The 14,211-nt window shown below is 37.5% G+C and overlaps 1 protein-coding gene across 2 annotated transcripts in view; it reads right to left on the minus strand.

Moving 5' to 3' along the window:
* EIPR1 (EARP complex and GARP complex interacting protein 1) overlaps positions 1–14,211 on the minus strand; it is a 104,657-nt gene that overhangs the window by 29,638 nt on the left and 60,808 nt on the right. Inside the window, exons 7-9 of one of the 2 annotated variants that reach the window (XM_059842830.1) lie at positions 13,997–14,164; positions 12,583–12,750; positions 2,259–2,474 (exon numbers count right to left, since the gene is read on the minus strand). In XM_059842830.1, coding sequence (XP_059698813.1) covers positions 2,300–2,474; positions 12,583–12,750; positions 13,997–14,164 — 511 coding nt within the window. In that variant the 3' untranslated portion in view covers positions 2,259–2,299. Of the gene's footprint in view, positions 1–180; positions 2,475–12,582; positions 12,751–13,996; positions 14,165–14,211 lie in introns of those variants that run through there. The other variant, XM_059842829.1, reaches the window with a different exon arrangement.

The raw sequence follows: 14,211 nt of genomic DNA on the forward strand, positions 1-14,211 counted from the left end.
TTCATTCAAATTGGACCTGCTAGTCCCTTCCTTTCCAGTGTTCATCCACTCTCTTCTTCCCTATTGAGTGATACACACATTTAACAAGACTAAACCAAAAGATTCTTGATATTATTTGTTTACAGAGCTTTCCAGTTCATGTAAGCATATAATATTAAAGGAAATACAGCCACATAGAAATTAGCCTGAAATCTGTCCTGCATTTATTACATGTTAAAAATCAAGTCAAATCCCACACAATGTTAGGCAATTTCCCTGTCACCTTCACACTGCCAGCCATATACACTGCCAGACAAAGTTTCATTAGACCTTTATTGCTAATGTGAAGAAAGTTTGAAGAAGTTCTGCTGAATACCAAAGATATACTGCAGAGGTTTTTTCATTTTTTTTTCCAGAGGGGTGAGTGGGGAGGGTGGCACACAGGTGGGACAGACACGATACCCAACAAGATTTTGTGTCTGATGAAAAGCTCCACATAAAAAGCAGCAGCCCAGCCAAGGATTTTGATGTTCAGACAACTGAAGTACTACTGATTTGGAAATGTAGTTCTTCTTACAGTATACAGGTGAATAGCTCATGCCTAATTACAGATTGAAATGATTTGAAATACCACAAGTTTAAAATATAAACACAGAAAATCAGATAATCAGAATTTCCAATGAAGCATTCATTCTGGAGCAGATAGGTAACATCATTAAGACAAATGCAAACAATAGTACAGGTGATTTAATTGGATTACTTCACTCCTATGAATTTTTCCAAATAAGCTCCTTAAGAAAGTCAGAAATGGAACTCAACGGCCATCTTTTCTGGATGTTTTGGCCTATAGCAGTCAGCCATGCTCTCCAAACGCGATTCACAGAAGCAGCTGTGTGGACACAACAAATCACATTTGGACGTTTCGATCCAAGAGTGGGTAAGGACAAGCAGAGGTGAGCAGCACGCTGTCCCTCACCACTAACACCAACAGTTGCCATAGCAACAGGAGGGATCACTGGAAGAGGTTGGTATTGATCTTTCCATCACATGTTCACTGCCATTTCTTCAGAGTAGTATTACACAATGCTACCACAACCAACACTGTCACACATACCCAAGTTCTGAAGCTAAAGGGAAATAATAGTGTTGAAAAGGCAGCAGGGAATAATTAATATTACAGTTAGCCTGGGTACACAAAGAGCAAGCAGCGAATCTTCATCTTAGTGCAAGCTCTGCCAGGGGAAGACAGGATGTCAATATGTACAGGAATGTTTCACCATGCCTTCCACCTACGTTTGAAATTTCCTGCGTATTTTCCTACAGCGCAGCATCTGCCCGTTCTCAGCATTTGTAACAACTCAGTAACCCATGTCTAGGTCACCTATTGCAAAAAGTAGGATGTAGCAAAGGATATTTTGTGCTTAGTTGCAAGCCTTTTACATCATGCCAGCATACTGGAGATTGGCATGGATCCAGAAGGGTAAGAAAATCTAAGTAGACAAATATTAAAGGAGATTTTTCAGGTCAACTGTAGCATAGCTCCAGAGTCCCTCACAGCACTACTTAACCTGTAAATATGGGATGACACACATACTCACATTATGTGAGTATATCAGAGATTTTGGTAAAGACTAATACTGTTTCCAGTAACAATACATAGCTGAGAACTGCATTTAGTTCACAATTTGCAGGATGTTAGTTTGTTGCTACTACCATAAAGCTCAAATGAAAAATATATTTTGAAGGTTTCACTTTCACAAAAAACATTCCTTCTTAAGACATGCAAAAATAGGAGAAAAAGTGTTTAAAATGTTAGATGGTATTAAGAAAGCCTTTTAAGACCACTCCCACTACTGTATCTATAGCCAGAAGAGTTAGCAGAACATGGCCCTAGCTACAAGCAGAAGGCTGTTTATACCAGAAATATAGAATATTATTCTTGAAAACAAGTAGATCACATCTGCTACACGAACCCTACACTGTCCCAGTTTTGTATCAGCATAATAACATTTCTGTAATTCCTTATATTTGCATAAGGCTGATGTAATAAAGCAAAAGTATGGAATGTACCCATTATCACCTGAAACTTCAGAGTTCACAAAGTGATTAGCCCCTCAATCATCTAGGTAGCACAGCCTTCAGAAAATGCATCATAGCTTCTCAAGGCAAATACAAAAGAAAAAATTACAAGTCTACGTCAGCATATATTCCTAACAAAACTGTAACTTTTTTACTTAAAAAAAAAACAGATCCTGAAAAAAACCTTTAATAATACCTACCAGTTGTGTACATCAAGTTAACAACTCCAGAATAACTCAAATTATAACAGTATATGATATTTAAGGGCTCTCGGCACCCTGTTAATAACCAGTCTCCCATCATAACTTAAAGATGCAAATAGCCATGGGTCTGCTGAGGACCATTCAACTGCATATACACTATCTTCATGTTCTTCATAGGTAGCTATTACACTGTCCTGAAGGGGCTCTTTAATCCTAAAATTGAAAACAAACACACAAAAAAATTAGTAAGGACTTGTGAACATACTTGATTTTAAAGGCCATATTAAGTGTCACTAACATCTAGATAGATTAAATTTAAAGTATAAGAATGCAGTAGTAAGTTCTAAGGGAATTTTTTACACCTTATGTTTGCATGTACTTATGTTTTACACGACGGCGAAGTCAAGTCAGTGCAAAAGACCCCCTTTACAGGGACAAAGTAACTCTTACTCTAAATTTCTGTGCATTTCCTGTCTCTCAGAACCTACACTGAGCATCTCTCATTCTCTAAAGCAAGTTAAACTACGTGGCATGATCTAAGTGCACAACTTTTCACAAACATCTTTTCTCTCATCATGTTATATCCCATCTTCTCCCCCTTCATTGTTAAATGAATTCTTAAAATAATACACAGTCTTAGAGGTACATAGATGGGTAAGTTGCAGTCCCTAACATCAGTCTCTCCTGTGTTGCCATACTGGACCCACGCTCTTCAGAATTATGGAAGGCGATGGAACTACCACTCTGATTTTTATCTCCCATTGCTAGAGTTATATCAGCACCAGACTCTCATCTACTATTGTATACCCCACCTCTCACTGCAACAGCCAAGCTCCTGGTCACCTACATCATAGGACACAGATTGCTTTCTGCATTGTAAATATTCAAGAGATTTAGGAAACTCTGAAGTCTAAACCAAGTACTCAAAACTCATTGATTGTACTCTGCTAACTGAGCACAGTCCTTCCTTCCTCCACTCCCAAGGCCAGTCTCTCCTCTCAAAGCACCACTACAGCACATTATTCTGTAGCTACAGGGTAGGGGAGCTTTCAGAGGATGACCTTAGAGCTCCCTTGAGCCACAGAGAATTGTCTCTGTCTGACAAGAATCAGTCAGCCCTTCAGAGGCATCTCTCTGCCTCCTAGAAACAGCCTTGCAGTACAGCTGCAACCCTCCTCATGGAAAGCAAAGCCAAAGAGCCTTGTGAATGCCACTCAATCATTTAAACAGATGCTGCTACTACAGAAATGAAGTGTTGTTATTGGCTGCCTGTGCCCTTTCCTGCTGCTCTCTGAAAGCATGCAGTTCTGCAATAACAAAGCCTGGATGGAGCACAGTAGGATCTTCTGCAGGGTATTGCTGCCCCACCTAGCCAGCTGAGAATCTAACACTGCAATTAAAATTCAATTGAGTTTAATGAAAAAACCAAAAGCAGACTCATACTGTAGAATAGCTTCAGATATATATTTTCAAGGATTTTTATCATTTGCTTGTGCTACATTAAAGGTCAACTAACCAAAAAAGGTCACAGCACAACCAACAATTAATTGCAGTTAATTGTTTTGCAGTTCTCCTGAATATGAACTTGATACAAACCTACTAACAGCAGACAGCTAATGAACACACACAGACACTTCATCTCCTGCAACGCGCTTTTCTAACTTCCTGCTAACTGACATGCCTGGTTAAGTGAAAGTTGGTCATGTCCCCAGACAGCAATGTGCTTCATGAAGTGCTCACCCACTTACCCACAACTCCATTATTCTGAAGGTTTCAGATGTCTCTCTGGATAAGCAGGGGAGTAATGCACACTGCACACAGCTGTCAGGGGACACGACCGACTTTCAGCTAACCAGGAATCTCAGTTAACCGAAGGCTGGATAAACAAGGACAAATAAGTTTCTAGATTACGCTATTTTCTGTATGCTCACAGCTGTTTCAGTGTTTCATTTAAATAATACAGCTTATCTAAATTAATTTACAGGAGTCATAAGGGGAATGAGTGTTCAGGAAACAAGCCTGTAGATGAATTTCTGCTTGGCATTTCCATTTATAACTACAGTTTTTAACTGGGTTTTATTGTCTATACTGAACTTCCTTTTAGGTATAAAAGTAAATTTTGTGCCTTCCCAGAAAAAGAAAACATATTATTCCAACATGGTTCTTCAGGCCAATGGCACAGCCTTGAAACAGTTATTGAGAATCAGAAAATCCTTACGGAAGTGATCACTTGGTGTAAAAGAGCTAGATACAAGACAATCAGGATGGGAAAAAATCATCTCAAAATGACATGTATCTCAGGAGCAATACAGAAGATCCAAAAGAAACTGTCCATGAGCATCCTTTACAATCACAGTGAATGAAAATAGATTAGCCTTTAAATTATGCAATGGGTAATGAGCCCAGAAGGACTCTGCTAGTGGAATAAAAAGCAGAATTCATTTCATGTATGTGAAAGACTGTTCTAAAACATTAAAAAAAACCCCGCAAAAACAACAAAAGGAGCTGACTTGTTTGTGATGAGTTTTTTCCTCACAACAGGAATCGCTTAGAGGCAGACTACCTTACCTGATGCTAAGATTTCTGACAAAACACCTCAGATTTCTCTGCATTTTTAGCTATGTTTACTTTTCTTTGTAATCCAAGAATAGGCTGAGGACACTATTTTTGAATTTATATCAATCTAGGGTACTTAGAATTGTTCTGTTCCTGAGTCACACAACAATTTATGCACCCCAAATAAAATTTTACACATCTTTTACATATTTATTCATTAAAGAATCATCTCAGATTAACAAGAATAGCTGTACAGAACTGGATATGAAACTTTATTCTACGCTACTTTAATAAAATTGACATGGTTGCCAGAACACAGAGGTACCTGTTTTTACTTAAAAGCTGCAGGTTATAAAAACAGCTGTGTGTAGCTATATATACAGCATGCATGTGTGTACAAAACAGCTATGTATAGCATGGATAGCTATACTATATAGCTAGTTCAGTGTACCACAGATGTAGGTGCTTGGCCTACTGATCCCATGACTGAGAGATGGTGCTGTGCAAGGGCAGCAGTTGGACTCAATGAGCCTTGGGGGTCCCTTCCAACTCAGCTCATTCTGTGATTCTGTGACTCTATTTGATAGCGTACTTGGTAATCCCTTGTTACACCTGGCAAGCTTAGTGAGCTATTTTCTTCCTTGCCCCAGATCTTCCTGACCCTTAAAATGCTTCTTTAGTTTCCTACTTTCCTATCTGATTTGAAGATTTTATTCTGACCAGACTAAAATACCTTTTCTTCTATACGTTTTTGCACTGCATCAACTGACAATGGACCACATTCCTTTTGCCACCAAGAAATCAGAGTATGAAATGTGCAGTCTCTACCTGCATCATGCATAAATTTCAAACCTGTGCCACACAGTGCTGAAAATGGACTGTGTTTTCTCTGTAGTCTTATTCAAACAGCATGACCCCAACCAGCTTCTATGAAAGGAGAGAAGCTTTTATTTTACTAGATAACTTTGAGTTTGTGTTACAGATTGAAGAAAGAAGCTTGTTCAGCCTTGGATAACTGTTTTCATGTAGAAAGCTGCTATTTCCAATTACTTTTCATGGTAACAACCACTTAGTTTGCAGCGCTTGCAATTCTGTTTTGTCACCACAGTGTTCAATAAAATATGGTTTTCAGTCAGCAAAAATCATTAATTCCTTATCACAGTCAAAATTAAATCCTCTTTAATCTAAAAATCACTATGAAATAGAAATGAATCAATAGGGTAGCAGCATATACTGCAGCATCCAAAAATGAATCCTGAAAAGCATAACACTGGATTCTGGGTTAAGCCCATGGATGCATTTTTCTTTTGACTTCAAGAGAAAATTGTTTCTGATAAGATTAGACAACATACTACTTGCCTTTTCACTCACTTTAAAAAGCCTGAATTCAAGCATATTTATTCTTGAACACATTTTTTATAGATAATAATTGGCCATTCATACTATTCCAAACATCCTAATTTTTTTTTATTCAAAAAAGAGCTGTCTGAACTGCTTCCCCAGGAAAACAGGAAAAGCATATTTTTATATAACAGGTTTCACAGATGTCCTAACATGAAAAATAAATTAAGGAAGGTATACTTGCTGATGAGGGTTAAAGAAAGAAATACTACAGGAAAACCAGAAGCTTTTAAAGAAAACAGTCTTGGAACTGAAAAGTGCTGCTGCACTACATTTTGCCCAGCTTCTTACACACCCAATAAAGTAGTCCTGAATCCTGGCATTCCCCAAAAGAGAAACTATTTAACTGTTTTAATTAATTAGGTCTCTTGGTTGATTCCATAGCAGAATCCTATGACTTCTAGGTTTCTCCAAGACATTAGTACCAAAAGCAAAATAGCATCAAATTTAACACTGTTGACAGCTGTGTGAAAATATCCTGAAAGCCTGCCTCAGCATGTTTGGCAAATACTATTCAAAAGATCAACGCTGACAAATCTCTCTCCTGAAGTCACAGATGCGAATACAAAGGTGCTACGTTCGACTGCACAGTTCATATGTAATATTGTGAAACCTGATTATTTATTATTCAAAAATCTCTAAACCACATTTCTATCATGAAAAGTAGATACCACTAACTTCTTTAGACAGAACTTTGAAGAAAGTCTCTTTCTACAGAGAGGGCAGCCACCATTTTCTCTCTGGTCCATTCCAAGAGCTGAAGATGTTTCTACACGTTACATCTCATTAAAAACTCCACAATCTCAAGTGAGATACTCTGTAAAGGAAGAACTAATCCTTTACATCTCTCAGCATTAAATATAAAACATTGAGAAATGCTTGTGTTAGATCTTCTGTTTGTATTTAAGGACATTATGGCTAACATCTATGACAAAAAAGATGGAAACAAAAGCCTTCAGGAAAAACACTAAAACTGTATTTTCTGATAGGAATTTCTGGTACAGTCTTCAAAGGATAACAAAGATTATCATTATTTTAGAACATATAATAAAAAATGTAACATAAGGGAAAAGGCAGCATCCTGACCTTAGTAATCAGTTCTGCCAGTGAAAACAGCAAACATCTTAAGCCTGTAAGCCCCATAGAAAACTAAGGGAACTGGTAGCTTAAACTGCAAAATTAAAGTTTTAGGATGGCTTCCTTTCCAGGCCTGATGTATAAACTCAAAATGTTATTGACTATATAAATATTTTCATTGTTATGGATACAGACACTTTTTCTCTTAAAGAGCAAGTCCTCCATTACCAGTTGAGCCTTGTCGCAAACTTCTGGCTACAAATGTCATGAAGAATAAAAACACTGCTGTAGATGCAGCATGTACCTTGCTGCTGGTGCTCCTATGACTCCAAATATTCTTCTCATGCTGTGTATCACCAGCATACCAAACAGAGACCTACACAGCTCATAAATTAAACCTATAAGCCAAACATATATATTGGAGTAACTGAAGAAAAGGAATCCTGATTGGCAAGTAAAGATGGCCACACTAAACTGCAAGAACCTAGTAGCTTTCTTTTATTGTTAGAAAGAGAAATGTAGAATTAAAATGACTATCAGAATAATTTAATACAGTAACATATAGACTAACTCACTAACATCAGGATTTTGGATGACCAAAGACAAAAGGAAGGATATAAGACACTTGCTACCTCCCTTAGGAGGAAGACAGTTCCCAGTGCTCTCCTAGTATCTTACAGGGAGCTGACAGTCACCTTCAGGAGATTTAGGACTCAAGCTATAGTTCAGTGTCGCAGGGAGAAAGTTCTTGCAACAACAGACTGCAAAGCCACTAAAGAAGGAGGCGGCCAACGAGAAGCCTGACAATCAATCGCACAGATGTGGAATGATCTCATGTTTTGAAAGTTTTGTTCAAACTTAGGCATTGAAAATCATTCCTCATGTGATATATATCCAGGCACATTAGCTTTGTTTTGGAGATGAAACCTAAATGAATCCAAGTACTCACCCTCATCTGTTCTACCTTCATTTATTTTGTTTTTCTACACATTTTTCTACCTCTGGATCAAGGTGCTAGAAACTGAACTAGTACAGCACTTCATCCTCAGTTGCGCTTTTTTTTCCCCATATTTGAAATGTGCTTTAAATAATCCAGCCTGGGGACTTGAGCAGAATATAGCATAGCTGTCCTTTGGCCACATACCTATAGCTCTTCTCTGTGGACAACTCCAGCCTCTTCTTAGACTACCTGTTTTCAACAGTGGCTTTTTGCTTGCCATGCAGAGAGCACTGAAGCCTTTCTTAATTCAGTGCAAAAAACCAAACAAACAAAGTTGGCATGTTTCTCCCAGACAAATTTCACAAAAAACCATGCAAGCACAGCTGGCACATTTTAGAATAAACAAAAACACAGTTAGTGAGAGCAGATAAACTCAAGAATATTGTTGATAGCAAAGGAAAAGCATATGTGGAAGAATCAGAAGTCCCCAAAGATTATTCAGTCGGCAGTAAATGTCCTTGAACTACAAATAGTCAGGGGCTAGGAACATACCCAGGGGAAGTACATCTCCGCTTCCTATTTCTATTATTTTTCCTCCTGACTACTATGAGACACATGATACAGGCTAGCAAGACCTTTGACATGGCACAGGGAAGCTGCCTGCTCTTACCTTTTTTGACTGATGAGAGAAACAACAGCAGCAGTTAAACAGAAGGGAAAAGACAGACTTAGAGTCTGATCTAAACCAGCAGTTAAGAGGAACCAGTAATCACTTGATTTCAGCAAGAGACAGATCTTCATGCAACAATATAACATCCTAGTTATACTGCGTATTCAAGCATGTTCTGGTCTCCAAGATGGGAGCAGATAGGCCCAAGATGTCCACACAGACAAACACTGAAGGAAGAAAACACTAAGAAGAAATTCTTAGGAAGAATCTTCATAAAAAGATTCAAACTATCTTTTAGTTTGTCTACTCATTATGCAATGAACTTGAATTATTTTCTTTTGAAAAAATTTATCTCCAAATAATTATTTTCAGTTGGGAACCTTAAAACAGCAGTAAATCTGGTAAGAATTATTGAGTGGGTAGACTCATGCATAGTTGAACAAGGAAGGGTTAAACTGACATACTATTTGTTTTTGTCTCCAACCAAGAAATAAAATAAAAATAAGGAAATTTACTCTAAAAGATGGTAAGAATTAACAAGTCTTAAAGATCTCAAGAAGGACTTTTAACTGCAATGTTTTCAAAATATGGGGACTTTACTAAGTAGAAAAAACAATAAACCTTTGAAAAGAAAACTGACACATATTCATCATTTTTATATTTATTCCAAGGAGGATTTTCACAAGTGATTGTGTTCAGGACAAATAAAATGCAGAAAGAGTCTTTTTCTTTCTTTCCACTTGATATTTTAACTTTCTGAGAGACATATGGTAGTCAGTCTGAAGGTGACTGGCCTGAGACACAAGCTGTACAAACAGAGACTCTTCCTGGTGTATTTCAAGATACACCTGAAAAAGACATTCTCTTCATCAGTATTTGTGGGCTGTTTAATAACAAATCAAATGTCCTCCAAAACAGGATAAATGAACCTTGTGAGACTATAACACTTTCTGGAAAGTCTAGAACATACCCAAGCTAAAAAAACCAAACCCAAAACAAACCCAAAAAAACAAAAGAAAAAAAATCCCCCCCCAAAAAAAACCTAAAAAAAACCAAAAAGCAAAATGAAACAAAAAAACCCCCATAAAAACAAAGAAGAAAACCCAAAAAAAACCCAACAATTAAAAAAACCAAGCACACCCCTCCCTCATTAAACCATAGAGTGAAAACCCGTATTTTACAAAAGACAGTATGCATGAAATGGTGTAACAGACTCTTCACAGAGGTCTCTAGGAGGGTATCAGAGCTGAAATATTAGGCACAAGTGGTTGACTAACAAGAAGTATTCCCAACAGCTGTTATGCCCTACTTCATTTGTGCACTCAGAACTAAACAGACATTCATTTGGCAACAGTTCAAGGCTGCAGCAGCTTGCAAACATCCTTCTGACTCAACTCATTTCAAGGGGGCAGAAGAGGGAGCCTAAAACAAGCCTTTCACAGCACCAAGCAAAGGTTACAAAAGGTAATGTGCTTTCCCAGGTTTTATGAAAAACAGATAAGCAGTTGAAAAGCACATATTTAAAAAGCAAATGCAGAGTTGATACTGCCGCAGCCTCTGGGAACAGGCAAGGGCTCTACATCATTACTATACAAGTCACTCGTGATGTGGTTTACATTCATTCCACAGCCATGGGAAAAGATGCATTATATTTGTTGTATTGCATTGGATGATCTTGGATTCAAAAATTCATATTCTAGAACAATGACCCATGTTTTAATGAGGCAACCTACACAGTTGAAAATCCACAAAAGTACAGATAATGTATCAGAAGTACAGATAATCTAGTGCACAATGTCTGTCAGAATGCTATTTACTTGTGATATTTTTAATGAATTCCCACCATATTAAAAAAAATGTGGTCTCTTTCTCATTTCCACTAATGCTATTTATTTTCCATCCAAAACAGAATAAATTGCAATCTCCAGCCAAAGATAAGGAACCAAAAGATGTCCCTGCCCATGGCAGGGGAGTTGAAACTAGGTGATCTTTAAGATCCCTTCCAACACAAACCATTCTTTGATTTTATATTTAAAACACTGTAACTCAGCCACATTCTAGAAAGAAAGTATATACTGCTGATGTGAGCAAATTTTTAGGTATTTAATTTGATACTCCTTGATTTTTCAGGCACTTAAAATACATGGAGAAAATCTTCTAAAGAAATCCTGTACATCTAAAATAAACCATTTCTATATATGGAGTAACTTTCTTACTTAGTATTAAAAAAGAATAGTTTAAATCAAGCCAAAACACCAAAACTATTTGGAACAAAACTGCATACGTATTAATAAAATTAAGATTCAACAGCAACCTTAAAAATGCAACTAGAGAAGTAACCTAAACTTCATTTAGAATTTTAGCTGAAACATCTAGCAAACACAGCTGAATAACTAGGGGATCTTATTTGTAATTTTCTTATCACCTCTGACTATTCTTCATTTTAAAAGATCATGCAGGAGCTTTGTAGAGCTGTTCAGAAGAGCAATGGAGCTGGTGAAGGGTCTAATGAGTAAGTCATATGAGGAGGGGTTTGAGGGAGCTGTGGTTGTTTAGTCTGCAGGAGGCTCAGGGGTAGCCTTACTGCCCTCTGCAACTGGCTAAAAGGATATTGTAGCCAGCTGGGGGTCAGTCTCTTCTCCCATGCAACAAGTGACAGGGGAGGACACAGCCTCCAGCTACACCAGGGGAGGTTTAGGTTGGACATTCAGAGAAATTCCTTCACAGAAAGGGCGCTTAGAAATTGGAATGGGCTGCCCAGAGAGGTGCTGGAATCACCATCCCTGGGGATGTTTGAGGAAAGACTGAGGGTGGCAGTCATTGCCAGAGTCTAGTTGACACAATAATGTTCAGTCATAGGTTGGACTCTGATCTCAGAGGTCTTTTCCAATCTAATTTATTCTGTAATTCTGTGATTCACTTTGTAAGGGAAGAGTTTGCTGACGATCACTATGAAAGCTAGTAACAAAATTAGAAAGACTTGGCCCAACCTTAATCTACAGAACTTCCTATATACACATATATACAGTTATCGTAATAAAACCACATCCCTACAAAATTCAAAAGGAAAATATTTGATTCCATACAAACTAAATGGATGGGTTTACAACATTTGCCAATAGCATGCACAATTCTCTGCCAAGAGTGTTGAAACCACGCTTCTGGTTTGCTTGATCTAGGTCCGATGAGTTACTGGGTTCCAGAGCAGTCAGAGATATTAAGAGCAAAATTTAAAAAAAAAAAGTGTTTATACTTCATTTCTTCTGCCCATGCAGAAGCTCGTCATTAGACTGGTAGCATTTCCCAAGGGTCCTAACACATACACATACAATACAAAAGCATATTTTCAAATTCTAACTTAACCCAGACTATTCTACATGCTTGCCTTGAAACAGAGCTCCCTTAAAGTGAATCTTTTCACCAACCCAGTGGACTTTAGGACTGATCCTCAGCATCACCATTCTCTTCCTACCAGTGAATGTAGGGTGACCATGCCAACCAGATTTAAAGAGTGTATTCCAACCAAGACTGAATAAAGAACAAAGTGGGAATTCTAACTACTTACCTGAAAGGCCTGTATACAAAAATCCTAGTGAGCAAAAAAAAAATAGCATGTAAACCATTACAATGAAATGACAAATTATATGCATCTACATAAAACTCAGAAAACTTCATACTTCTCTTCATGATGCTGGTCCTCTTGGTCACTGAGTTCATCATCATCTACCATATGGCCAAATGGTTCAGAAGAAATTGATACCATATTAGACAGGATAACTCTGCTATCACTGCTTCCTGTAAGGATCAGCTGATCATGAGAATGATTGTATCTGACATTCCAGACCCTAAAAAAGTTAAAAGCAGACAGAATGAGACACTATTCATGGTAGGTAGTGCATCACTGTTAAACAATCTTTTTTAAGAGCAGCACTAAAAATTCACATTTTCAATGTTTTAAATATGCATAGAAGTAACATGCCTCATTCCAAAGACAGTTTTTTTGCCATCTTCATTAGACTTTTATGATTCCATGTAATCTGTTTTCTATAAGGCGTCTTTAAAATTCAACAAGTAAATTAAAAAAAAAAAAAAACAAACAAATCACACTATTCAATTGTATCATTCCTTGAGGGTACATGCCAATTCATTGTTGAATAAGCCAGATAAGTACTTAAGTCCTAAGTCCAAAAATTTTCCCAAAGCAAAATATGGATTTTAAATAGCCTTTTAAACAAAAAAACTCACAACATTCTTACAGTGAAGTTTAAAATAGATCCCAAAACAAACGTAGGACTATATTTCTCTTCAATTTTTACATATCAAGTTAATACTAAATGTCTTATGGTTCTTGTTTTGCTCTTTTTCTTTGAATATTCTGAAGAAAAAAAAGTATAAATAATGCTTCTGTTAATTCCCATCTTCATTTCCCTTAAAGTAGCTTTAGGGACTGGATCTACTTTGCAAGAATTACTCCAACCCAAATTTTATAAAATATGAATAATTCATCTTTTCTTAAGCACTGAAATTAGCAGACATCAGGCAAGATTCTCTCCTTAGTCCAGCCACAGACCAGTGGCTAACCCTAACCCTAACACTGCAGGAGATACAGGCTCTAAATGTTATTTCAGAGAATAAAATTATTCACTTGCATATTCTGACTTAAGGACTGTGAAGAACACAAAAAAAGTTGAGCTGCATTACTGAACATACCATGTGACAACAGAAGGATGGATGGCAGCTGCTTTATTACTGCACATCAGGTGCAGCACATCAGGCTCCATTTGGGAAGGCACACCTGTGTCCCAGCTGGGCCCCACGGGCCAAGTTCTGTGCTGTGCTTCTCAAAGGTGTACCCCATCTCCCAACAATGCTAAAAACAGTTTCTTGCCAATTAGACTAATGTTGTCGAAACTCTTAATTTACAATTACACAAGGAACATTGACATGCTGAAACTCTTCCTCTGTGCAAAAAAATGATTATGCACAACAGTACAAACATAGTTTGCATTGCTCCAAAACGATACAAGAATTGGCTGAATAAATGATATAAGCCATCCACCCACAAAACAGCATGCAGATAATTTGTTCTACCAGTGGGAATGCTCCTCTAGCGTCTTCACTGGTTCTGTGGCATTTCTCGTGTCCCAGAATTTCACCTTGCAGTCATCTCCACAGCTAGCCAGGTAGTACTGTTTATTGGGATTAAAGTCCAGGTCTCGTACCAGCTGTCCATGTGCATTTTCTATACAATATATCTGCCTGTAAAACATTAAAAAAATTTAAATGGTCTATAAAAAGCTGACTGC

The sequence above is a fragment of the Haemorhous mexicanus genome, chromosome 3 (assembly GCF_027477595.1).
Source record: "Haemorhous mexicanus isolate bHaeMex1 chromosome 3, bHaeMex1.pri, whole genome shotgun sequence".
NCBI lineage: Eukaryota > Metazoa > Chordata > Aves > Passeriformes > Fringillidae > Haemorhous > Haemorhous mexicanus.